Source organism: Somniosus microcephalus, chromosome 14, assembly GCF_052327205.1.
Source record: "Somniosus microcephalus isolate GS21.2 chromosome 14, FLI_Smic_1.0, whole genome shotgun sequence".
NCBI lineage: Eukaryota > Metazoa > Chordata > Chondrichthyes > Squaliformes > Somniosidae > Somniosus > Somniosus microcephalus.
The window spans coordinates 4,514,174-4,541,917 of NC_141000.1; the positions used below are offsets into that span (position 1 = coordinate 4,514,174).

General features: G+C 49.9%; 1 protein-coding gene across 5 annotated transcripts in view; it reads left to right on the forward strand.

Annotated features, from left to right (window-relative positions):
* The window catches only part of phldb2b (pleckstrin homology-like domain, family B, member 2b), a 315,268-nt gene that overhangs the window by 126,866 nt on the left and 160,658 nt on the right, over positions 1-27,744 (forward strand). For all 5 annotated transcript variants that reach the window (XM_086006161.1, XM_086006162.1, XM_086006163.1 and 2 more), the window contains one exon: positions 18,532-19,029. In XM_086006161.1, the coding sequence (XP_085862287.1) occupies positions 18,532-19,029 (498 nt within the window). The remainder of the gene's footprint in view (positions 1-18,531; positions 19,030-27,744) is intronic.

Below are 27,744 nucleotides of genomic sequence, written 5' to 3' on the forward strand. Positions count from 1 at the left end.
AGAGCACGGGGAGAGGGGAGTGTGTGAGAGAGAGCACGGGGAGAGGGGAGAGTGAGAGAGAGCACGGGGAGAGGGGAGTGTGTGAGAGAGAGCACGGGGAGAAGGGAGTGTGTGAGAGAGAGCACGGGGAGAGGGGAGTGTGAGAGAGAGAGCATGGGGAGAGGGGAGAGTGAGAGAGAGCACGGGGAGAGGGGAGTGTGTGAGAGAGAGCACGGGGAGAGGGGAGTGAGAGAGAGAGCTCGGGGAGAGGGGAGTGTGAGAGAGAGCACGGGGAGAGGGGAGTGTGTGAGAGAGAGCACGGGGAGAGGGGAGTGTGTGAGAGAGAGCACGGGGAGAGGGGAGAGTGAGAGAGAGCACGGGGAGAGGGGAGTGTGAGAGAGAGCACGGGGAGAAGGGAGTGTGTGAGAGAGAGCACGGGGAGAGGGGAGTGTGAGAGAGAGAGCACGGGGAGAGGGGAGAGTGAGAGAGAGCACGGGGAGAGGGGAGTGTGTGAGAGAGAGCACGGGGAGAGGGGAGTGAGAGAGAGCACGGGGAGAGGGGAGTGTGAGAGAGAGCACGGGGAGAGGGGAGTGTGAGAGAGAGCACGGGGAGAGGGGAGTGAGAGAGAGAGCACGGGGAGAGGGGAGTGTGAGAGAGAGCACGGGGAGAGGGGAGTGTGTGAGAGAGAGCACGGGGAGAGGGGAGAGAGAGAGAGCACGGGGAGAAGGGAGTGTGTGAGAGAGAGCACGGGGAGAAGGGAGTGTGTGAGAGAGAGCACGGGGAGAGGGGAGTGTGAGAGAGAGAGCACGGGGAGAGGGGAGAGTGAGAGAGAGCACGGGGAGAGGGGAGTGTGTGAGAGAGAGCACGGGGAGAGGGGAGTGAGAGAGAGCACGGGGAGAGGGGAGTGTGTGAGAGAGAGCACGGGGAGAGGGGAGTGTGAGAGAGAGAGCACGGGGAGAGGGGAGTGAGAGAGAGCACGGGGAGAGGGGAGTGAGAGAGAGAGAGCACGGGGAGAGGGGAGAGTGAGAGAGAGCACGGGGAGAGGGGAGAGTGAGAGAGAGCACGGGGAGAGGGGAGTGAGAGAGAGCACGGGGAGAGGGGTGTGAGAGAGAGCACGGGGAGAGGGGATTGAGAGAGAGAGAGCACGGGGAGAGGGGAGAGTGAGAGAGCACGGGGAGAGGGGAGTGTGAGAGAGAGCACGGGGAGAGGGGAGTGTGTGAGAGAGCACGGGGAGAGAGGAGTGTGTGAGAGAGAGCACGGGGAGGGGAGTGTGAGAGAGAGCACGGGGAGAGGGGAGTGTGAGAGAGAGCACGGGGAGAGGGGAGTGTGAAAGAGAGCACGGGGAGAGGGGAGTGTGAGAGAGAGAGCACGGGGAGAGGGGAGTGTGAGGGAGCACGGGGAGAGGGGAGTGTGAGAGAGATAGCACGGGGAGAGGGGAGTGTGAGAGAGAGAGCACGGGGAGAGGGGAGTGTGAGGGAGCACGGGGAGGGAGGAGTGAGAGAGAGAACGGGGAGAGAGGAGTGTGAGAGAGAGAACGGGGAGAGGGGAGTGTGTGAGAGAGCACGGGGTGTGGAGTGTTTGTGTAAAAGAGCAGAATTGTGGAAGTAAAATTCACTTTATCCCTCCCCTTTGCTCTCGAACCCTCTCTCCTGTGGCCGCACTCCTTCTAATTCCATGTGCTCATACCCCAGCTGTATTAAATCCGCCGTCATGAGACGATTGTTCCCAGTGCGCAAAAACAAATGCTGTCACGGTGCTGTGTTTTTTTATAATTAATTCAGTCGCGTGTTGTGGGCGACGCTGGCAAGGCCCAGCATTTACTGCCCATTCCTAATTGCCCTTGAGAAGGTGGTGGTGAGCCGCCTTCTTGAACCGCTGCAGTCCGTGTGGTGAAGGTGCTCCCACAGTGCTGTTAGGGAGGGAGTTCCAGGATTTTGACCCAGCGACGATGAAGGAATGTTGATATATTTGCAAGTCAGGATGATGTGTGTGACTTGGAGGTGGTGGTGTTCTCATGCGCCTGCTGCCCTTGTCCTTCTGGGTGGAAGAGGTGGTGGGTTTGGGAGGTGTCTCTGTCTGTCGAGGTAAGCGAGTGAGTGCTGAGGTGGGGGCATGTGGGAAGAGTCTACGGCCTAGAAATTGGGTTTTGGCGCAGCAACGGCTTTAGCGCCGGAAGTTAGTGCCGGAGCTAAGTCGCGCTGGTCGGGCCAAAAATTCACTACTTCTGCGCCCAAACGGCTGCCGGCGCTGCTGAAAGCTGTTAGCGCCTGAAAACTGGCGCTATGCGCTGAATTTCGGCGCTATTCCGGCGCTGCGGCGCCCGCTGCGGTGCGGCAGGTTCGGGAAGTGCAGGCCTCCTCCTTCCCTTAAGGAGGACCTGCCTGCACCCGGCCGCGGCCCGCGATAATCTTATTAAAAATGAGCCCGGCACCTCGGACAAGTGCCGGGCTTGCTTCTGTTCCCGGGGGCGGGGGGGGGGAAGTCCGGGGAGGGAGCTGCGGCCAGGCGGGCGTCGGGAAAGCGGCCGGCCGCCGCGGGGCCTTTAATGCGCCGGCGCAAACTTGTGCAAGGCCCTCTGCCAGAACGTTGCTTGCGGCTGCCACGGGCGAGGCGGCCGCAAGTCAATTTCCCAGTTCGGGCGGGTTACCATGGCAACCGGGACGCTGCGCACACCGATGACGTCATCGGTGCCGGCGCAGCGCTACCGGTCTACCGCGGCGGAAGGGCCCCAGGCAATTTAGGCGCCGGCGCCAATTGCAGCGCTAGGCCCTCTAGCGCCGCAAAATCGGCGCTAAGGGCACTGAATTTCTAGGCCTACATCTCTGTATGGGAAAGAAATTTCTATGAATTGTCTGATAGTGAACTTAGCTTTATTCATTGCTTCTTGGAAAATAAGTAATTGATGTGTCCTTACCCAGTGCAGCATGATAAATAGATACACTACAGCTTAAATAAATCTAGACTGTAAAAAAAAAGCTATTTTCGAAGGCAAGTGCTCTCATCATTTTCTCTCTCTCTCCTTCCTAGCCTGTCTCAGCCTCTTTCTCCTTCTACCCAGCTTGTCTCTCTCAGCCTCTCTCTCTGAAGCAAGGAGTTGTGGGGATTCTGGGGTGCGAGAGGATTTGGAAAGAACTTTGTAAGAGATCTGCCAAGAACTTTGTAAGAGATCTGCCCAGAGACAGTGAAGCAACTGTTTCTTGATTAGTGCCTGCAAAATAATTATTGTCTAATTGTTTTTGAATGAACTGTATAAAGAGAAATAAAGCCCAGGTGATGGAACTGTTCCTCTCTGTCTCTCTGTCTGTCTGTCTGTCTGTTCTCTCATCAATCTCTCTTGCTGAAAAGTCAATAAATAAGAACTGGAAAATAATTTTTCTGTGAAGGTTTATCCCCGCTCCCAAAAAAGTTTGATGCTCTAGTTTGTTTTGACATGATTTGGAAAAGTTGACTCATGCACACTTTGAAGAGCTACTCTCCAAGTTAACAACAGAAAATGCTGGAAAATCTCGGCAGGCCAGGCAACATCCTTGGAGAGAAAATCGAGTAAATGTTTCAGGTCAAAACCCTTCGTCAGGACTGTTGCCTGGCCTGCTGAGTTTTTCCAGCATTTTCTGTTGTTATTTCGGACTTCCAGCATCCGCAGTATTTTGCTATCGTACTCTCCAAGTTGTTGGATTTGGAGAATCTCACTGATGCACGTTTGGAGATTGCCCGCACTGCACGTGCTCAGACTGGAAAGCACAGACACCAGTCTAGCTGTTAACTCACTTCAGTGGACTTAGTGATTGCTGTGAGGCGACTATTAACCTGAAGTGTTGCTCGTGAACGTGGCCTCCGAATAAAAACCTTCATGAAGGTGCTTCAGAACACAAAATGCACGTTTTTAAGCTTCATTGTGTTATTTTGAATACGTATTTTTTAATTTTTCTTTATATGTTGCAGACTTAGTTTTGCATTGAAAATTTCAGTTAGAGGAACAAATGGCAGCCAATTTTTATGAAGATTCAATTGGTTGAGGTTCTGTATTTTTTAAATTATTAGCTTTTTGATATTTCTCTTGATTTCTGAGTTTGGATTTATTGTGTTTGAAAGGATTTGAATCTTTGTATTGGGTGAGCAGGACCTGGTGTGGGTTAGGGTCCCAGTGGGGACCAGTTTAGGAAGGATGTGATGACCTTAGAGAGGGTGCAGAAAAGATTTACAAGAATGGTTCCAGGGATGAGGGAGTAAAGTTACATAAGAGACAAGTCAGGGGTTCAGCACCCAGTGGGAGACAGGCCGGGCGTTCAGCACCCAGTGGGAGACAGGCCGGGGGTTCAGCACCCAGTGGGAGACAGGTTGGAGGTTCAGCACCCAGTGGGAGAAAGGCCGGGGGTTCAGCACCCAGTGGGAGACAGGCTGGAGGTTCAGCACCCAGTGGGAGACAGGCAGGGGGTTCAGCACCCAGTGGGAGACAGGCCGGGGGTTCAGCACCCAGTGGGAGACAGGCAGGGGGTTCAGCACCCAGTGGGAGACAGGCAGGGGGTTCAGCACCCAGTGGGAGACAGGCCGGGGGTTCAGCACCCAGTGGGAGACAGGCGGGGGGTTCAGCACCCAGTGGGAGACAGGCCGGGGGTTCAGCACCCAGTGGGAGACAGGCCGGGGGTTCAGCACCCAGTGGGAGACAGGCTGGGGGTTCAGCACCCAGTGGGAGACAGGCTGGAGGTTCAGCACCCAGTGGGAGACAGGCCGGGGGTTCAGCACCCAGTGGGAGACAGGCTGGGGGTTCAGCAGCCAGTGGGAGACAGGCCGGGGGTTCAGCACCCAGTGGGAGACAGGCGGGAGGTTCAGCACCCAGTGGGAGACAGGCAGGGGGTTCAGCACCCGGTGGGAGACAGGCCGGGGGTTCAGCACCCAGTGGGAGACAGGCGGGGGGTTCAGCAGCCAGTAGGAGACAGGCCGGGGGTTCAGCACCCAGTGGGAGACAGGCGGGGGGTTCAGCACCCAGTGGGAGACAGGCTGGGGGTTCAGTACCCAGTGGGAGACAGGCTGGAGGTTCAGCACCCAGTGGGAGACAGGCAGGGGGTTCAGCACCCAGTGGGAGACAGGCTGGAGGTTCAGCACCCAGTGGGAGACAGGCAGGGGGTTCAGCACCCAGTGGGAGACAGGCTGGAGGTTCAGCACCCAGTGGGAGACAGGCAGGGGGTTCAGCACCCAGTGGGAGACAGGCTGGAGGTTCAGCACCCAGTGGGAGACAGGCCGGGGGTTCAGCACCACCTAGTGGCAGGAGGTCTGTAATTGCAGCGTGACAGGCTGTTGATTTAGGCTTTCCCATCATTGTGTTTTTTCTCTAGTATAAAACATGTTGACTATTTGAACATAAATGAAGTCAAAATAATTCCCACATAGTCCGGGATGCCCAATTTTCCACGGCCTGAGGCACTATGGGGGTTATAGTGGGTAGAAAATCCGGTGGGAGCAGGCTGGCCCGGGTCAGTGCTCGAAGGTGAGCCAATGTGAAGCTCCCTGCGGGAGGCGGGATTCCTGACAGCGCAAGGGGACGGTGCCTGCTTCCCTCGCCACTGTTCCCGTGGCTCCCTGGAAGGAAAGCAGCGCTGGAGGATTCCCAGCACCGCTGGGTATGCTGGCTTGCAGTCGCCATTTCCCGATAAGTGTGAGGCTGGCGTGATACCGACTGGGCTCTCTGTCCCTCGCACGGTCCATGATTGGAGGGTGTGTCCTATCAATGTGTCCAGGAAGGTTTCTTCTGCTGGGCATTCTAAAAGACTTTAGGATTCTTGCTTAAAAAAAACCTTTTGGAAGCCTTTATATTGGAAGAAATGGTGAATAGAGCAATCCTGGTCCCAGCATATAAACAAAGCCCAGTCCCACAGCACTTGCAGCCTCAGCAACCTTTCCTGCACCGTTCAGTGCTCACCCAGGCCTTTATTCCAAATGCTGCAAGTTCCGGTTCCACCTTTCATCTGGAGTCCCTCTCATCTTGTTAGTTCACAGACTTTAGGGATGTCTCTGCTTTCTGATGCCTTTGGTTCACCTTTCACCTCCGTTTGCACATTCATTATAAAGTAGTGTTCCTGTTTTTGTATCTTCGCGCTCTTCCCTTGGAGCCTTGGAGAACAGTGTGAGGCAGTGGAATGATTCACAGGCTGAGCAACAGTCTGACAGAACACTCCTCCTATGGCCGTGACCATCTTTATCCCAGCCAATGGGGCGGTTAGTCATGGGTCATTTTCAGGTTGGCAAACTGTAACTAGTGGGGTGCCACAGGGATCAGTGCTGGGGCCTCCGCTGTTTACAATCTATATTAATGACTTGGATGAAGGGACCGAGTGTACTGCAGCCAAATTTGCTGACGATACAAAGATAGGTGGGTTAGCAAGTTGTGAGGAGGACACAGAGTCTGCAAAGGGATACAGATAGGTTAAGTGAGTGGGCAAAAATTCGGCAGATGGGGTATAATGTGGGAAAATGTGAGGTTATCCACTTTGGTAGGAAGAATAGAATTGCAAAATATTATTTAAATGAAGTGAGACTACAGACTGCTGCAGTACAGAGATATCTGGGTGTCCTTGTACATGAAACACAAAAAATTAGCATGCAGGTACAGCAAGTAATTAGGAAGGCAAATGGAGTATAAAAGTAGGGAAGTCTTGCTACAACTGTACAGGGCGCTGGTGAGATCACACCTGGAGTACTGCGTGCAGTTTTGGTCTCCTTAGTTAAGGAAGGATATACTTGCATTGGAGGCAGTTCAGAGAAGGTTCATGAGGTTGATTCCAGAGATGAAGGAGTTGTCTTATGACGAAAGGTTGAGCAGGTTGGGCCTATACTCATTGGAATTTAGAAGAATGAGAGGTGATCTTATTGAAACATATAAGATTCTGAGGGGGCTTGACAGGGTAGGTGCAGAAAGGATGTTTCCCCTCGTGGGGGAATCTAGAACTAGGGGCATAGTTTCAGAATAAGGGGTCGCCCATTTAAAATGGAGATGAGGAGGAATTTCTTCTCTCAGAGGGTCGTGAATCTTTGGAATTCTCTTCCCCAGAGAGCGGTGGAGGCGGAGCCACTGAATATATTCAAAGCTGAAATAGACAGATATTTGAGCTACAGGGGAGTCAAGGGTTATGGGGAGCGGGCAGGGAAGTGGAGTTGAGGCCAAGATCAGATCAGCCATGATCTTATTGAATGGCGGAGCAGGCTCGAGGGGCCGAATGGTCTACTCCTGCTCCTATTTCTTATGTTCTTATGTCCTATACAGTAGGACGGTTTTATGGGCTCCCAGAACCCACATGATGAGGGGAGGGGCACCCATACCCACCGGACGCGAGTATCCCAGAATTCCGAGCCGGAGCTCCGGTCTTCACTCACCGGGACTGTCTGGAGCGGGATTCAAACCCTGCACCTTCTGACCCAGAGGGCAATGCTACCTCTAAACCCAAGAGTGATTCCAGTATGGAGTGATGACTCTATGGTACCTTCCTCATGGAACACAACCTTTGATTCTAACAGTACGGTTCAGTTACAGGTGAAAACTACAATGGGGCAGGCTGATAGCTTTCAGGGCATGCTGTGAATTCCCAGAGACTGAGTGTAACTAAGACAAGTACTGGAGAGAAGCAGTTTATCGGGAATGACTGTACCTGAATGTTTAGGGTATTGCCATAAATTTCTCTTGGTCATTGCCTGTCACTGAAGTTGCAGTTATCAGCCCTGGAACTTCACACAGCAAGTTAGGTTTGAAATCGCAGTAATTGCTTTCTTGTAATTAGAGATACAGTTCTGTGTTAAACTCCGCACGACTCCTCTCCATGCTGTCATGGAACAAAACATTTCGTATGGAATTATGGACAAAATTTGCACATTTTATACTTCATAATCAGGCAGCACTGCCGTGCAATTTAGTGCCAGCCTTATTTAAAGAAATGTGTCTGGATCTCTTGCATAGTAACCGTTATTGCATCTTCTATCTATATATATAAAGCGGTTAACGGGCCTAGGCTTCTCCAACTGCCGACAGCCCAAATCCAGTCCCAGGCTTCTGGCCCACACATCGACCAGGCCCGAGAGGGGGGACAGACAGGGGCAAGGAGACCGCGCACCCCAAAATTGCCCTCGCACCGCGGGGCTCCCCTGCTAGTATATATATATTCACACAGGACAAATCACACCCAAGTTTGACTTCTTAGAAAGACCTGTGATGGGAATGTTTGAATCATGATTTGCAGTAAAACTTATCAGCTGTACTTCACACTCTGAAAATGCTGGCTGTTTTATTTTGTCCAACTGATTTTCAGGCCTCTGTTGCAAGGATAATTCTAATTCTGCCCTCTTGAGTATCCCTGATTATAATCGCTCAACCATTGGTGGCTGTGCCTTCAGTTACCTGGGCCTGAAGCTCTGGAATTCCCTGCCTAAACCTCTCCGCCTCGCTACCTCTCTTCCTCCTTTAAGACGCTCCTTAAAACCTACCTCTTCAACCAAACTTTTGGTCACCTGCCCATATTTATCCTCATGTGGCTCGATGTCAATTTTTTTTTTTTGTCTTAAAATGCTCCTGTACAGCACCTTGGGACATTTTACTACGTTAAAGGCGCTATATAAATACAAGTTGTTGTTGTTGTTGATGTACATAAGATTACATAGAATTAATAGCACAGAAACAGGCCATTCAGCCCAATTGGTCCGTGCCGGTGTTTGTGATCCACACGAGCCTCCTCCCACCCGACTTCATCTCACCCCATCTGCTATAAGAACATAAGAAATAAGAGCAGGAGTCGGCCATTCGGCCCCTCGAGCCTGCTCCGCCATTCAATAAGATCATTGCTGATCATCGACCTCAACTCCACTTTCCCGCCCGATCTTCATATCCCTCGATTCCCCTCGAGTCCAAAAATCTATCGATCTCAGCCTTGAATATACTCAAAGACTCAGCATTCACAGCCCTCTGGGGCAGAGAATTCCAAAGATTCACAACCCTCTGCGTGAAGAAATTCCTCCTCATCTCGGTCTTAAATGGCCGACCCCTTACCCTGAGACTGTGACCCCCAGTTCTAGACTCTCCAGCCAGGGGAAACAACCTCTCAGCATCTACCCTGTCAATCCCCCTCAGAATCTTGTATGTTTCAATGAGATCACTGATGTAAGAAAACTACGAGGCACTTAGTCTGAGTATTAAACAAGGCTTTAATCAACTGTTTTTCAACATGGAGGTCTAGTTGTGTCCTTCACTAGTTCCTGTTAAAGAATGTCCTGAGCAAGCTGGGCCCATGCCCGAGTATTTATACTCTCCCTGGACAGCGCCACCAGCAGGCTGCCCAGTATTACTTCATAAGTCATTTCCACATGAATGGCAAGATTCATGACAACCACCTCTCATTCTTCTAAACTCCAGAGAGTATCGGCCCATTCTACACAATCTCTCATCATAGGACAGCCCTCTCTCATCCCAGGAATCAATCTAGTGAACCTTTGTTGCACCGCCTCCAAGGCAGGTAGATCCTTCCTTAGATAGTTTGCTGCAGCATTGGTTCGAAAGCCACACCTACCAGGCAAACCCTGCCATGGGTTAAAAAGCAAGTGGCAGCGACTGTTACACCGCATCATTTGGACAGGGCCGACTCGGAGTGATGACTTGCCGAATGGAGGCCCCGAAGGCAAAGCTCTTCCTCAACATAAAACAAATGCCTGAAGCTGCTGGTGGATCAAGTTTACAACTCGGGTGAACGGAAGCTCGCAATCATTGAGCTCCTATATTTGCACATCCCCCTGACATCAGATCCCAAGGCTGGTCGGTTTGGATAGTGTTACACTTGCCCAGTTGTTCGAGTGTGTGTTGAACGTAATGAGTTTTACTGCGTGTCGATTTAAACCAGAGAGCGACTGAGGAGATGTTGGGTCAGGGCATCAGCTCGAAGCACCCAGCAGGTTGTTGGAGGGAGGCTTCAAATCGATGCATTTTTTTATGCCGTTAATTAATCTTGCTTAAGAAAAGATTGAAAATCTGGGTGAGAAGGAAGGTAGTGAGGCATACCTGCTGATCAGTATTTTAATTAACTCAAGAGGGGAAACCATCAACATGAGGTTTAATCCACTAGAAGCCCCCTTATCGGCGTGTGAGGTGAGTCCCAGACAAGCCATTGACAGCATGTTGTGTAACACCAGATGTGACGTTTAATTGGCGGCCTTACGCCTGTTACTTAAATCTTTATTTCTGCCTGGTGCCTTTTTCTAACTAACCGATAACCGGTGTGATTGGCGATTGTGTTGCTGGTTTAAGTGAAATCAAAGGCTGAAACTGGATAATGCGTCTGGTCCGTTTAATGGCATCGTTTGAGAATACTCCTCCCACCACTTTTGTCAAAAAAAACCTTTTTGAATGTTCCCAGTGTTTTCCAGTAATTCTCTTCCCTCCTCTCCCCCATGGTGATCTCCTGACTGGAGTATGTCTCCTTGGGTGCTGCTCAACCTGAACCGTCACCAGAAGGGGTGTTCAAACACCCCCGACCCCCAGCTTTCGGTGATTTGAAAGAACCTGCCTTAGATCAGTTGATAGAACACAGGGACAAGGCATTGTCTTCCAGGGCTGGTCAGGCCCGCGACCCGACCAGTGAAAAACCATTAGTTCCCCTCGTGCTTCTAGATGTTCACCAAGATATTGCCGTGAATCGTAACAAAGTTATTGATAGACTCGTGACACATAACTTCATGTTGTAGAGTGTTTGTTTGACAAGACTGTTATTTCTTTCCATTTGCTTTATTTGAATTGTGAGATTAATGGAAGTGATATTGGGCTAAATCTTGTTGGCACATTCGGCGTTAGTTAGACTTTTCCTGCATCCTTCAGCTTGAATATAACTTGCCCTGTAACTTGCTGGAAGTACAAGCTGATAACACAAGAGGCCTCTTGACCTCTAACCTTACAGCTGTTCAGACATTGCTATCACAAAAGCTTTATCATCAGTAGAAATGCCGCTCTTAAAAGTCCTTTTATGGAATAGGAATTCAGTTAACGTGACTTATTCTGCTGTCGGGCTTTTTATAATGTGGTCAGTTTGCCTCTTCCCTTGCACTAAGTGCTCCTATTCTGTGAGCATTAAGCTAAGAGACTAACAGAGCCAGGCCATTCAGGGGAGAAATTAGGAGACACTTCTTCACACAAAGGGTGCAGAAGTGTGGAATACTCTGCCACACAAAGTAATAGAAGCTCAATTAATAATTTTAAATCTGAGATTGATAGGTTTTTGCTAGCCAAGGGTATTAAGGGATCTGGAGCCAAGGCAGGTGGATGGAGTTAGGATACAGATCAGCGATGATCTCATTGAATGGGGAACAGGCTCGAGGGGCTGAATGGTTCCTCTGGTTCTTTTGCCAGTGATCTTAACTCTGTGTCCTCTGGTTACCGACCCTCCTGCCACTGGAAACAGTTTCTCCTTATTTACTCTATCAAAACCTTTCATAATTTTGATCACCTCTATCAAATCTCCCCTTAGCTTTCTCTGCTCTAAGGAGAACAATCCCAACTTCTCCAGTCTCTCCACATAACTGAAGTCCCTCACCCCCGGAACCACTCTAGTAAATCTCTTCAGCACCATCTCTAAGGTCTTGACATCCTTCCGAAAGTGTGGTGGCCAGAATTGAACACAATACCCCAACTGGGACCTAACCAGTGTTTTATAAAGGTTTAGCATAACTTCCTTGCTTTTATACTCTCTGCCTCTATTTATGAAGCCCAGGATCCCATATGAGACATCAGAGCACTCTACCACTCAGTATACACTTCCCCCCTCAGTATACACTTCACCCCTCAGTATACACTTCCCCCCTCAGTATATACTTCACCCCTCAGTATACACTTCCCCCCTCAGTATACACTTCACCCCTCAGTATACACTTCCCCCCTCAGTATACACTTCCCCCCTCAGTATATACTTCACCCCTCAGTATACACTTCCCCCCTCAGTATACACTTCACCCCTCAGTATACACTTCCCCCCTCAGTATACACTTCCCCCCTCAGTATACACTTCACCCCTCAGTATACACTTCCCCCCTCAGTATACACTTCCCCCCTCAGTATACACTTCCCCCCTCAGTATATACTTCACCCCCCAGTATATACTTCAGTCTGTTGCAATTAAGGGAACACCCAGCCTGCCAAACCTCAGATGCTGCTACTGGGCAGTACAGTGTAGAGGAACTGTGGCCTGGAATACAGCCTCACCTCAAAAACCAATGCTGGGTATGGAAACGGAAAACACAAAGTGATCCTGATTATCCTCCCCTTTCTTTGGGATTACGGAAACATGGCTCCAGGGTGGCCAAGGCTGGGAACTCAACATCCAGGGGTATTCAATATTCAGGAAAGATAGGCAAAAAGGAAAGGGAGGTGGGGTAGCATTGCTGGTTAAAGAAGGGATTAACACAATTGTAAGGAAGGATATTAGCTCTGATGATGTGGAATCTGTATGGGTAGAACTGAGAAATACCAAGGGGCAGAAAACGTTAGTGGGAGTGGTATATAGACCTCCAAACAGTAATGCGGAGGTTGGGGATGGCATTAAAAGGGAAATTAGAGAAGCGTGCAATAAGGGCACAGCAGTCATCATGGGTGACTTTAATCTACATAATAGATTGGGCTAACCAAATTAGTAACAATACTGTGGAGGAGGAATTCCTGGAGTGTTTACGGGATGGTTTCCTGGACCAATATGCCGAGGAACCAACCAGAGATCAGGCCATCTTAGACTGGGTATTATGTAACGAGAAAGGATTAATTAGCAATCTTGTTGTACGAGGCCCCTTGGGTCAGAGCGATCATAATATGATCGAATTCTTCATTAAGATGGAGAATGAAGTAGTTGACTCAGAGACTAGGGTCCTGAATTTAAATAAAGGAAATGACGATGGTCTGAGGCGCGAGTTGGGTAGAATTGATTGGGGAATGTCACTCAAAGGGTTGACGGTGGATAGGCAATGGCAAACATTCAAAGACCGCATGGATGAACTACAGAATTTGTTCATCCCAGTTTGGCATAAAAATAAAACAAAAAAGGTGACTCAACCGTGGCTAACAAGGGAAATTAGGGATAGCATAAGATCCAAGGAGAGGACATATAAATTGGCCAGAAAAAGCAGTAAACCTGAGGATTGGGAGCAATTTAAGATTCAACAAAGGAGGACAAAGGGATTAATTAAGAGGGGGAAAATTGAATATGAGAGTAAGCTTGCAGGAAACATAAAAACTGACTGTAAAAGCTTTTATAGATATGTGAAGAGAAAAAGATTGGTGAAGTCAAGCATAGGTCCCTTGCAGTCAGAATCAGGGGAATTTATAATGGGGAACAAAGAAATGGCAGACCAATTAAATACATATTTTGGTTCTGTCTTCACAAAGGAGGACACCTCCTAGAGATGTCGGGAAACATAGGGTCTGATGAAAGGGAGGAACTGAAAGAAATCAGTATTTGTAGGGAAATGGTGTTAGGGAAATTGATCAGATTGAAGGCCGATAAATCCCCAGGGCCTGATAATCTACATCCTAGGGTACTTAAGGAAGTGGCCCTAGAAATAGTAGATGCATTACTGATAATCTTCCAACATTCGATGGAATCTGGAACAGTACCCATGGATTGGAGGGTAGCTAATGTTACCCCACTATTCAAAAAAGGTGGTAGAGAGAAAACGGGGAATTACAGACTGGTAAGCCTGACATCGGTAGTGGGTAAAATGCTAGAGTCCATTATAAAAGATGTAATAGAAGAGCACTTGGGGAAACAGTGACAGGATCAGACAAAGTCAGCATGGATTTACAAAAGGTAAATCGTGCTTGACTAATCTGGAATTTTTTGAGGATGTAACTGGTAAAATAGTTAAGGGAGAACCAGTGGATGTGGTGTATTTGGACTTTCAGAAGGCTTTCAATAAGGTCCCGCATAAGAGATTAGCGTGTAAAGTTAAGGCACATGGGATTGGGGGCAAGGTATTGACTTGGATAGAGAACTGGTTGGTGGACAGAAAGCAAAGAGTTGGAATAAACGGCTCTTTTTCCGAGTGGCAGGCAGTGACTAGTCAGGTACCGCAGGGATCGGTCCTTGGACCCCAGCTATTCACAATATATATATTAATGATCTAGACAAGGGAACTAGATGTAATATCTCCAAATTTGCAGACAACACAAAACTGGGTGGGCGTGTGTGCTGTGAGGAGGATGCCGAGAAACTCCAGGATGATTTGGATAGGTTGGGTGATTGGGCAAAAGCATGGCAGATGCAAAATAACGTGGATAAATGTGAGGTTATCCACTTTGGTGGCAAAAACAGGAAGGCAGATTATTATCTGAATGGCAATAGATTGGGAGAAGGGGAAGTGCAACGAGACCTGGGTGTCCTTGTGCACCAGTCACTGAAGGTAAGCATGCAGGTGCAGCAGGCGGTTAAGAAGGCAAATGGTATGTTGGCCTTCGTAGCGAGAGGGTTCGAGTACAGGAACAAGGATGTCTTGCTGCAGTTGTACAGGGCCTTGGTGAGACAACATCTTGAGTATTGTGTGCAGTTTTGGTCGCCTTACCTGAAGAAGGATGTTCTTGCCATGGAAGGAGTTCAGCGAAGATTCACCAGGCTGATACCTGGGATGGCAGGAATGACGTATGAGGAGAGATTGGGACGATTGGGCTTGTACTCGCTGGAGTTTAGAAGAATGAGAGGGGATCTTATTGAAACTTATAAAATTCTGACAGGGCTGGACAGACTAGATGCAGGAAGGATGTTCCCGATGGTCGGGGAGTCCAGAACCAGGGGTCACAGTCTAAGGATAAGGGGTAGGCCATTTAGGACAGAAATGAGGAGGAATTTCTTCGCCCAGAGAGTGGTGAACCTGTGGAATTCTCTACCACAGAAGGCAGTAGAGGCCAATTCATTAAATATATTCAAGAAGGATTTGGATATATTTCTTAAGGCTAAAGGGATCAAGGGGTATGGGGAGAAAGCAGGGACCGGGTACTGAAATTGGATGATCAGCCATGATCTCATTGAATGGCGGAGCAGGCTCGAGGGGCCGAATGGCCTACTCCTGCTCCTATCTTCTATGTTTCTATGTTTCAGATTTTGGGATACAGTATAGGAGTAATTTGAGACATGAGATGTGATGAGTGTGGCATTGAGTTTCAGCTGTGGCTCAGTGGGCAGCACACTCGCCTCTAAGTCAGAAGGTTGTGGGTTCAAATCCCACTCCATGAGACTTGAGCAGAAAAATCTAGGCTGACACTGCAGTGCAGTGCTGAAGGAATGCTGCACTGTCGGAGGTGCCGTCTTTTGGATGAGACGTTAAACCGAGGCCTCGTCTTCCCTCTCAGGTGGATGTAAAAGATCCCGTGGCACTATTTTGAAGAAGTGCAGGGGGAGTTATCCCTGGTGTCCTGGCTCAATCACCATAACAAAAACAGATTATCTGGTCATGATCACATTGCTGTTTGTGGGAGCTTGCTGTGCGCAAATTGGCTGCTGCATTTCCTACATTACAACAGTGACTACACTTCAAAAGTATTTCATTGGCTGTAAAGCGCTTTGGGACATCCTGAAGCTGTAGAAATGCAAGCCTTTTTCCTGCTTGGGAGGAACAGGTGACTTTGGACCTATGGATCCACTGGGGGTATTCCTCGCCTCGAGTCTGGCTCTGTTGTAGACTCATTGATAGAGATTACATAGAAACATAGAAGATAGGAGCAGGAGTAGGCCATTCGGCCCTTCGAGCCTGCTCCGTCATTCAATGAGATCATGGCTGATCATCCAAATTCAGTACCCTGTCCCTGCCTTCTCCCCATATCCCTTGATCCCTTTAGCCTTAAGAAATATATCCAACTCTTTCTTGAATATATTTAATGAACTGGCCTCCACCGCCATCTGTGGCAGAGAATTCCACAGGTTCACCACTCTCTGGGTGAAGAAGTTCCTCCTCATTTCAGTCCTAAATGGCTTACCCCTTATCCTTAGACTATGACCCCTGGTTCTGGACTCTCCGGCCATCAGAAACATCCTTCCTGCATCTAGTCTGTCCAGGCCTGACAGAATTTTATAGGTTTCGATGAGATCCCCTCTCAATCTTCTAAACTCCAGTGAGTATAAGCCCAATCGACCCAATCTCTCCTCATACGTCATTCCTGCCATCCCAGGTATCAGCCTGGTGAATCTTCGCTGCACTCCCTCCATGGCAAGAACATCCTTCCTCAGGTAAGGCGACCAAAACTGCACACAATACTCAAGGTGCGGTCTCACCAAGGCCCTGTACAACTGTAGCAAGGCATCCTTGTTCCTGTACTCGAACCCTCTTGATTGCCATGATTAGTCAGCAACTCCATTAATGTTCTGCCCGGATGGTAGATGGTAAATTAGATGGACCTTGGTCTTTTTGCCACTGTTATCATGTTCATATTTTACGAGCAGAAAATATCTGTCAGAACAGATATGGAGCTCAGCTGTCAACCTTCTTGTTTCTCTCTTATTGTATTACAGATCAGAAGGTTTTGTAGACTGCTGATTATTTAACAAATATTATTTGTTCTCGAGATGTGAGCAGTGTTGGAAAAGCCACATTTATTGCCCTACTGAGTGGTTTGCTAGATCACTTCAGAAGACATTAAGGGCTGGATTTTGCCAGACCTGGGGAGGCGGGTTTGGAGGTGGGACTGCTGGGAAAATGGCAGAATTTGGGGGCGGGTACCCATCCCGCCCCCAACCCGCCTCCATGTCATCTTGCCAGGAGGCGGGTAGCCGACAGGTAGTTAACAGGCAGTTTTTTTGGCTAATCCCTATTTTGAGCCCTGAAGTGTGGGCTTCCCGACGGCTCCGAACCTCGCCAGGGTCAGCGAGGCGGGCCGTCAGTCTGTGGGTGTCGGAGGGGCCGAGATGTTCGTTGTGCAGGTGAGTGATGGGTGCATGTGTGCAGAGGTAAGTGTGTGAGGTGTGTGTAAAGTGTTTTAAGAAGTTTTACTTACCTTTACTTCTTCCTGCAGGCTTCCTCCCTTCAGGTCTCGGGAGTCCCTCAGCTCACCGGCACAGAAAGCAAAATGGCCGCTGAACTGTCAAAAGCTGCAGCATTCTACTTTCTGGTCAGGAAGGCTTTCTAATTGAGTCTTGAGTAAAGACACAACCTAGAAGACAGATTGTCAGTGATTGACAGCTTCACAGAGCTGTCAAACGATGACATTTCATCTGTCAAAAGCTCTTGACAGATGAAACGGCACTCGCTGATGTCACTATTCTGTCCTTGCAGCGCGTTCCTATGCAGAGCTAGACAGGTAGCTAACAACTTGATATCTTCCCATAAAAATCACAAGGCTTGACTTTTCTTGTAAACTTTACTGAAAGATTCTTATTGTGAAACTGAAATACAATACAGAAATGGAAGCACACATTAGTACACAAGCACATAACTGATATGCATACACAAATTTAGGTACGCCTGAGCAACACAGTACATTTGGCATGTAACTTATCAAAACACGTGGAAACACAGCTTACTGTGAATATACGTTTAGCAAACTGAAAGGCATTCTCTTACATTCACTTTAAATTAGCCCTGTACATAGTGCATCAAAATACAGCTACAAGTTAACCAGCTAGACAGAGAGCGAGCACTTCACGGCTAGTTGTGTAAGTTTGCTTACAGAGAAAAGTTACAAACTAAACATTTTCTGCAAAATATAGTGTACACTAATCATCTATAACATTCTCAAGTACTTACAGACAAATAGTGTTCAAGGCCGGAGCGTAACAAGAAAATAACTGCAAGACCATGTGTCGAGCTGCAGGTCTGTGATATACAGTAGTTTACTTTACTGCGCTTTACTGCACTTGCTAGGTACCAAATATCCACTAGGTGGCGGCACACAATGGAAATCGACCCAAATTACTCAAACCCCTGAATTAACTGGAAAACTAACATAAATTCCTAAAGGAAAGCAGCACAGTCACCTGTAACCGGCTTTCCCTTAATTGGCCTGCTGAGCCCGCTGGGCGGACTTAACAAGGTCAATCAAGGGAAAATAGCGTGGGTTGGCCAGAAGTCGATGGAGGCGGGACTGAAACCCGACAAGTGGGAGTCCCGCCTCCAAAAGCTCCCCATTGACAAAATCCAGCCCTAAGTGTGGGACTGGAGTCACGTGTAGCCTCAGACGGCAGGTTTCCTTCCCTGAAGGACATTAGTGAACCAGTTAGGTTTTTACTACAATCCAACATGGTAACCTTTACTCATAAACATTGCCATATTTATTGACTTAAGTTTCATAGCTTGCCATGGTGAGATTTGAACTCCCGACCTTTGGCTTGTGAGTCTAATAACCTAACCATAGATTTTTGTCGGGTAAGGGTAGCCAGGGATAGGGAGCAAAGGTGGGTAAATGGAGTTTGAGGGGCAGCCATGAGCTAATTGAATGGTGGAGCAGGCTGGAGGGTCTGAATGGCCAACTCCTGCTCCTATGTTCATAACCACTGTACTACTGTTTCTGTTCTTAATGATTCAGTGAAACACCTTAATAACTCTCGCCATCTCGCTCTGCAGGAACGCCAGCGTTTGGAAACAATTCTGAACCTTTGCTCAGAATACAACAAAACGGATAACGTCACGGCTGGAGCCGCGGTGAGCAGCATCGAGAAGATTGGCGAGGAGCTACACAAGCTAGCGCTGTCCCAAAACAGAGCGCGCTCGCCACAGCTGGAGCCCAGCGAGCACAGCTGCAGTGAGACTGAGGCAAGGGCTTTCGCGAGAACCTCGCACGGCTCGTCATCCGTGTTTGATTTTAGTCCATCGGATAGAAGATCAACGAGGCATTCTGGCCCCATGGAAGCAGACAGCTGTGCGGAGTTAAACCATATGCATATTGGGAGGTCTCTGCATCTGTTGTCATCCAGTCCAGCCGAACACTCTCCGAAGCACCCAGCCGATTCCGTGTCATCTTATTCTCCAAAGCCGCCTCACCGGCAGAATGATTCTGCAGAGCGATTAAGCCCATTTGGTGACATTCTGGACGGAGAGGCCTCTGATGATGCGAGTAACGTGGTGAGTTTTCCATCCTGCACAAGCTGAGCATTTCATCGCACCAGATTTACCCGGGATTGAGCCTCTTCCATTATTTGAAGGGGCTGCTCCTCGATTTTTGGCTGCGCTTCAGTCCCACGCTCCCGATCTTTGGTCACCCGGTGCGGAGGGGAGCGGGCAGATGGGAGGACCTCCTCTTGGGACTGCTCCTGGGCCTGGCCAAAGTGGCCATTAACTGGTGCGGGCAGCGGGCGGTCGAGGGGGTCGTTCGGCCCGACTGCCTGCCTGTCTTCCGCTGCCATGTTCGTGCCCGGGTGGCCCTGGAGATGGAGCACGCGGTGTCCGCCGACAAGCTCGAGGCCTTCCACGACTGGTGGGCACCACGGGGACTAGAGTGCATCATCATCCCGGCCAATCAAATTTTAATTTAATTTGTTAAGTTTCATTTAAAGTTTTATTAGTTACAGTTTATTTGGTCAAAAGGAGTACACAGGATTGAGAGGCCAATGGCCACATTCCCTAGCATGGATCTGGGGTCACCGCAGTCTCAGTGGGGGTGAAATTGCTCTTCAGTAATATGGGCGATAGTGAATGGGCAGCCCATTTACACCCCGCCAATATCGACTTCAATGGAAAAGGAACTGGGACAGGCTGTAAAATGGGCGGCCCATTCACTGTCGCCAGATTTGTGTCTCCGCCCAAGACCAGTTTCACCCCCCCGTTGTTTTTCTGCTGAGCTTTGTTTAGAAAAGCTGTGTGTTTTAAGCCGTTTAATATCAGCCTCTAAGGGTCCATGTTCCGCTCAGCTATTTACAGTAATAGCTGTCACTTCACACGTAGTTGGCCCACTGCACATTTCATCTAACTGGGTGTTAAGTGACAGCTGAGTGTCAAATAGTAGATGATGAAGACCTGGTACACCAATAGCTGCTGTTCTGAATTGGAATGGTGTGAATTGGCACCACTCTTCTAATCCCATTGAACCACAGACATTGACAGCACACAGGGAGGCCATTCAGCCTATTGTATATGCGATGTCTCTTTACTAGAGCAATCCAAGACTCTCGCCCCATAGACCTAGAACTGCCTCTGCTTCAAATATTTATCTCCACGTTCTGTAAAAGATGCAAAATGGTCAAGCTCACTAGTCCCAGTGTCCCAGCACGCTGAGCAGTAATGATGATGTGTGTAAGGGGGAAAATGCAAAAACAACGAGTTGCATATCAATGGGATTAGAAGTGTGGTACAGTACTACCAGGTGCCATTTAGAATCAAACACCAGACATTGACATTGATACATTAGACATTGACATTGGCCCAGGGTACCAGGAGAACTCCCTGCTCTTTATCGAATACTGCCGTGGGAGCTTATCCGTCCCCATCAGAGGGCAGTCAGGACCTCGGTTTAACATCTCATCTGAAATACGGCATCTCCGACAGTGCAGCACTGGGTCAGTACTACACTGAAGTGTCAGCCTAGACAATAATGTACTGGAGCAAATGCCAATGGGAGGTGCTAACAGTACAGTAGGACAGCCAGTGGCCAGGAGCCTGCAAGGAGCTTTTGGGGGGTGAGATAGGCAGAGAATGAGAAGCCGAAGATACAGGAGAGGGGCTGCCCGGTGGGTCAGGGCCAGGACTATTCAACGTCCAAGGTGGGCAGTCGGCCAGAGCTGGAGTGGGCTGGTGGAACCCAGTCCTGTGTCAAAAATGGAAGGTCAAAGGCAGTGGGAAAAGTGAGCGGAGAGTGATAAGGGAGGGTGGCATGACAGTTCTGCAGGTGGAAGATTATCTGGGAAATTCCTAGCACAGGCTGAAGCTTTGCATTGAATGGCCTGTTTCTCTGCTGCCAATTCAGTGTTTATGCTGCACACGAGCCTCCCCCTAGTGTCGTTCTCCTAATCCCATCAGCATATCCTCTCTTCCCTTCTCCCTCATGTGTTTATGTAGCTTCCCCTTAAATGTATCTCTGATATTCACCTCAACCACTCCCTGTGGTAGCGAATTCCACATTCTCACCACACTCTGGGTAAAGAAGTTTCTCCTGAATTCCCTATTGGATTTATTAGTGACTATCTTTATTCATGGCCGCCAGTTTTGGACTCCCCACAGGTGGAAACATCTTCTGTACGTCGACCCTACCCACACAGTAAACATTTCCATACCATTAACCATCTTTCCAACCTTTCCTCATGACTCAGACCCTGACACTGCAGATCAGACTCTTGGCTCCTTCTCTGCTCTGCCTCCAGTGGCTGAACCTCTCCCTTGTGTCTCTGACCAGAACAGAAACTGGACCCAGTGCTCAAGGAACAGTCTGGCCAGAACTGGACCCAGTGCTCAAGGCACAGTCTGGCCAGAACTGGACCCAGTGCTCAAGGAACAGTCTGGCCAGAACTGGACCCAGTGCTCAAGGCACAGTCTGGCCAGAACTGGACACAGTGCTCAAGGTGGGTCTGACCAGAACTGGACCCAGCATTCAAGGTGGGTCTGACCAGAACTGGACCCAGTACTCGAGGTGCAGTCTGACCAGAGCTGGACCCAGTACTCAAGGTGGGTCTGATCAGAACTGGACCCAGTGCTCAAGGTGCAGTCTGAGTTGAGCCCTGTACAGATTGGTCATTGTTACCTCCTCTGACTTGTAGTTCAGGATCCATTTGGCTTTGTCAATTGCTGCTCTGCATTGGTTGAACATGTTGAGCGTCCAGTTGGCTAGTCCCACTCTGCTTAGGACCTGTGTGTCTGGGGGCTCGGCCACAATCGGCCTCGCCGTTTCCATGTGCTCTGTTGCAGTTCCATCAAGCAGCCCTGCAGCTGTAGGTGATGGACTCCGTGCCACATCTTATAGAGTGCGTTACAGGAACTCAACTGAGGAGCATGTTCGGCAGCAATCTTTTATTTAGTGGGCCCTGTGAGGCCTGAATCTCCAAGCTGAGGAAGGAAATGAGCTGGTCTTCCAGCCAGCCAGCTCCCAGTGCTCCCTCCGCCAGCTCCCAGCGCTCCCTCCGCCAGCTCCCAGCGCTCCCTCCGCCAGCTCCCAGCGCTCCCTCCGCCAGCTCCCAGCGCTCCCTCCACCAGCTCCCAGCGCTCCCTCCGCCATCTCCCAGCGCTCCCTCCGCCAGCTCCCAGCGCTCCCTCCGCCAGCTCCCAGCGCTCCCTCCGCCAGCTCCCAGCGCTCCCTCCGCCAGCTCCCAGCGCTCCCTCCGCCAGCTCCCAGCGCTCCCTCCGCCAGCTCCCAGCGCTCCCTCCGCCAGCTCCCAGGGCTCCCACCGCCAGCTCCCAGGGCTCCCACCGCCAGCTCCCAGTGCTCCCTCCGCCAGCTCCCAGGGCTCCCACCACCAGCTCCCAGTGCTCCCTCCGCCAGCTCCCAGCGCTCCCTCCGCCAGCTCCCAGTGCTCCCTCCGCCAGCTCCCAGGGCTCCCACCACCAGCTCCCAGCGCTCCCTCCGCCATCGCCACGTGCTCCCTCCGCCAGCTCCCAGTGCTCCCTCCGCCAGCTCCCAGTGCTCCCTCCGCCAGCTCCCAGTGCTCCCTCTGCCAGCTCCCAGTGCTCCCTCTGCCAGCTCCCAGTGCTCCCTCTGCCAACTCCCAGTGCTCCCTCCGCCAGCTCCCAGTGCTTCCTCCGCCAGCTCCCAGTGCTCCCTCCGCCAGCTCCCAGTGCTTCCTCCGCCAGCTCCCAGTGCTCCCTCCGCCATCGCCACGTGCTCCCTCCGCCATCGCCACGCGCTCCCTCCGCCATCGCCACGTGCTCCCTCCGCCATCGCCACGTGCTCCCTCCGCCAGCTCCCAGTGCTCCCTCCGCCATCGCCACGTGCTCCCTCCACCAGCTCCCAGTGCTCCCTCCGCCAGCTCCCAGTGCTCCCTCCGCCAGCTCCCAGTGCTCCCTCCGCCAGCTCCCAGTGCTCCCTCCGCCAGCTCCCAGTGCTCCCTCCGCCAGCTCCCAGTGCTCCCTCCGCCAGCTCCCAGTGCTCCCTCCGCCAGCTCCCAGTGCTCCCTCCACCACTGCCACGTGCTCCGCTTCATGCTCACACTGTGATCCCCCTGCTGGGCCCTCTGTGAGCTTGCTGCCGACACCCTGGCTGCTAGTGTGCTATTGCGAGCGAAGCCGAGTGCTTTGAGGTGCTGCATGCTTCTGTGGTTGCTGTGTTTGCCTGCAAATCTTGTAAAGCACTCCACTAGCCGTGAAGCGCATTGGGGCGTCCTGAGGACCAGAAAAGCGTTGTATAAATGCAAGTCTTTCCTTGCTGCCTGAAATGTGATGGATCAAAGTTATGTGGAGAGACTAGAGAAACTGGGATTGTTCTCCTTAGAAAAGAGAAGGTTAAGAGGAGATTGACCAGGATGGCACCAGGGATGAGGGGCTTCAGTTATGTGAAGACATTCGAGAAGCTGGGGTTGTTCCCCTTAGAGCGGAGAAGGTTAACAACAACAACTTGCATTTAAGGGGAGATTTAATAGAGATGTTTAAAATGGTGAGGGGTTTTAATACAGTAGATAGGGAGAAACTGTTCAGTGGCAGGAGGGCCGGTAACCAGAGGACACAGATTCAAGAGAATTGGCAAAAAAGCCATAGGGGAGATGAGAGTTTTTTTACGCAGCGAGTTGTTGTGAGCTGGAATGTGCTGCCTGAAAGGGCGGTGGAAGCAGATTCAATAGTAACTTTCAAAAGGGAATTGAATACGTACTTTAAAAATGCAAGATTTGCAGGGCTATGGGGAGAGAGCAGGGGAGTGGGATTAATTGGAGAGCTCGTTCAGGGAGCTGACCCAGGAACAATGGGCCGAATGGCCTCTTTCTGTGCTGTATGATTCTGTGAGAAGGTGTGTTGGATGCAATACTTGGCATGTAAAATATTCTTTAAAAAAAATGACATATTGATGAGTTTGGGAGACTGGCCTTTGAACCGCTGGGAACTCTGGCCCTCGGTCAATAGTTAAAGAGGTGCCCTCCTAGATTGAGGTCAGAAAGTAGCTTATCGTTTGCAGTTCCACCTTAAAACCAGCGATATGCCTTTGACTGGATGGCTGAGACATTTGTCTGGGTAATGATATGGTGCTAAGCAAGATTTGGTGTCCGGAAGGAAGGCTGGGATTGCAACAGATCTATAACCGGCTAGAATGTGACACGACCCGGTCAGGCAACAGCATCTGCAGCACTTTCCCCGCAGGCAGGAGAAATGTGACATTACGCACATGGTTTTGTGTCGACAGCCGCAGCCATTCATATCGACTTTTGAACGGAAGCAGCAGTACGCAGTCCAGTGGGATTTCCATGTCTCCGGTAGACTTTAGTGTTGCCTCTAATCACTGTGATAATGGTCTGCTCTGCACTGCCGAGGAGCGCTGCACTCTGTCGGGAGATGGATTTCAGTTGTTGTTGAGCAGTGTTCATTTCCAAATGGCCCACAATTTCCTGTTGGCCTCAGTAAAAAACTCGATGGTTCTAGGCTACGGGATAAAGTGGGGAAAATGATTTGGGGCGAATGGTGTTAAAACCGTCTGGATCTTGGGTTCTACGGCGCAAGGACTACTACACAAATCATTGGGAGGGGGATAATTTCCATTGGCTTCAAGGAAAGTCGGGTGGTGTGTGTAATGGGCAGCCGATTCTCAGCCAGCTGGTTTCCTACCCTACTGAAAGTTAACATGTGATTCTGAGCCCTTATACCGGGCACTCTGCAATACAATGTGCAGCTCCTGGCACCTTACTACAGGAAGGGTTTGAGGGCACTGGGAGAGAGTGGCAGCAAAAGGTCACTCACCCCGCTGAGACCTGACATCAGACACCTGGGCTGGAGGGTAGTTCATTCTCACTGGAGAAGACGGAGGGGATTTTATCGAGCCATTCAGGATCCGTAAAGGTATAGACTAGTTAGACATTGAGAAAATGATCCCATGGGCCCGAGAATGACAATGAAAGGATTTGGGGTGAGAATCAGAAATGAGGAGATCAGATAGAACTACTGTACACAGGGGAATGGACAGATCAGATAGAATTACTGTACACAGGGGAATGGACAGATCAGATAGAACTACTGTACACAGAGGAATGGACAGATCAGATAGAACTACTGTACACAGAGGGGAATGGACAGATCAGATAGAACTACTGTACACAGAGAATGGACAGATCAGATAGAACTACTGTACACAGGGGAATGGACAGATCAGATAGAACTACTGTACACAGAGAATGGACAGATCAGATAGAACTACTGTACACAGGGGAATGGACAGATCAGATAGAACTACTGTACACAGGGGAATGGACAGATCAGATAGAACTACTGTACACAGAGAATGGACAGATCAGATAGAACTACTGTACACAGAGGAATGGACAGATCAGATAGAACTACTGTACACAGAGGGGAATGGACAGATCAGATAGAACTACTGTACACAGAGGGGAATGGACAGATCAGATAGAACTACTGTACACAGGGGAATGGAATGGAGAACCCGATTGCTGACCATGAACATGGCTTCACGTGATCCAGATCACTGTTTGGGAAGGCAGGTTCCTACTATTGCAGGTTTCAGTCAAGTTGTGACTAAATTACCTGCTAAACAATTCTTATTTGACTAAGACTTGAATTGAGAGGTGACCTATTAAATTTCAGTGCCCTCCATGGTTGACTTGTCCCATTCTTTTCTGCAATGTTGAACTGCTGTCTGCATCTCTCTTCAGTAGTTCGTTGTATCCGGCCTCATTGCAAAATTACCTTTGTTCTCAGCGTCACTAGGGACACAGGAAGTGGGTGGCACTGATATCTACAAAGGCCTGGGCTCGTCAAGAAACCATTGCGGGTCCTGGAGGTTCAGCTGCCCGTTTTCCTACGCCCTCCTGAATTTGTTTTGCTCTTTTTATCAGTGCAGTTTTATTGGTGGCTATTTCTATTCATGGTGCTCCTGGGAAAGGTTTCGATGTCTCTACGTCAGGGGTAAAGCCAGGAGTTGGACCTGTCAAGCTGACTTGTGCCAGCTGACAATGTGTGAACATTGTGGAATCTCCCAAACTTCATTCATCCGCTGCAGCCACTGAATGACCACAGGGAAACTTCCCCGACTCCCAAAGATAACTGAGCTGAAATTCCAGGATATTAATCTACAATCTACATAGCTCGCCCTGATTGACTCATTCCACAGTTGCTACTTCAACAGTTCCAACTGGGCTAGAACAACACAACTTAGTTTCCTGTTTCTGCATTTATCCTTATACCTTTCAATCCTGTACTTAGCTCGATCATTTCACAACGTTCCGACAGCATTAGATTCTCGCCATCCTCGCTTATTGTTCCCCTCGCCTTCCTACTTCAAAAGATTTTGGTCCCTCTACCTTCTCAAACTACCATCATATATCTCTCACTGGTGTCCTTGAGGGAGTCATTGGCCAATCACACTCACCAGTTCGAGTCTTGCCCGTTCAGTTTCTGACCCGTTGAAAGCGGCGGGACGGTTCAAAGTCACTTGTCGTGTTCTGGGTGACTGAGACCTCGCTCTCCCTACTTGTGTTGCTGAAGCTCTCCGCGCCTTTCGATACTGCTGACATTCCGTTCTCCCAGCCTGCCTCTCTGTCAGGCTCCCTGTCCCAACACAGTCACTATGTTTCCTCTAACTGATTTTCCTCAGAAGGAGGAGGGCACTCAGCAGAAGGCAATATTGACAAAGGGTCTTCAGGGACCACTTCTCCGATCTCAACTTCAGTGAGGAGCAGTGTATGAGGTGCCTAGAGACTGGACCATCTCGGTCTGGGCTGCAGCAGTCTGGGCAGGCTGGCTGACGGGCAACAACAAAGGCACCAGTGGAAGGAAGGGCACGGGGAGCGCTGGCTGCACGCAGCAATCAGTTAAATCAGCAGGCAGCACGGAGTTAACGTACTAGCTGCATCGCAATGGACGGGCGCGTGTTAATCGTGAACCGACATTCCCCACACCCATTCTCCCGCTCTATCCAATTTAACCCCCGATATTTCCATCAGTCTGAGTTAAAACCCAAGTTGAAGCCCCAGGATTGTGTGGTATCTTGAGGTGGCCATAGATGGAGACGGACACCGGTTAACTCCGTAACATGGTTTAATCAACACTTGCACATAAAAGCTTCTGCCATGAGGCAGCAAAAACAAAGAGTACAACAGCACAGACCAGACTTAACTCAGGAGACCAATTGCCACAGCACCACCTGGTGGATCAGGTTACTCATAACCTCCCAGGTTACTACACTCCTCCCCCCTTAAGATTGCCGTATGCAATTCTTAAACAATAACCCTTACTAGGTACTACGTTTTAATTAACCAGTATGCTCTAACCATGGTTAACCCCTGACTAATTTAACAGGTTTGTATAAGTCTTTCTGGTTGCTTGTGAATCCTTTGTGAACGTCTTAATTCCACTTGTGGTGGATTCTCAGATTCACTCGCACTTGAGATTGGAGTAGTCTCTGATGTTGGTTTTACTCTGTCCCGCTGTGGCCTGGCAGTACCAGTGTCCACTAGCACCTTATAAGCCGTGTTGGGTCCTGGAACAGCCTCCTCTACTGCCCTTTGTTCCATCTGAGGCAGTTCCCCCTGCTGCCAGCTGAAAAGCTGATCCACATGCCAACAAACCCCTCGACCATCCCCTAGTAACACGGAGTACGACACAGGTCCTGTAATGTCCTGGATTAGTCCTGGTATCCATTTAGGTCCATAGCCGAAGTTCCGGGTGTACACAGAGTCCCCTATGGCGAAATGGCGAGCT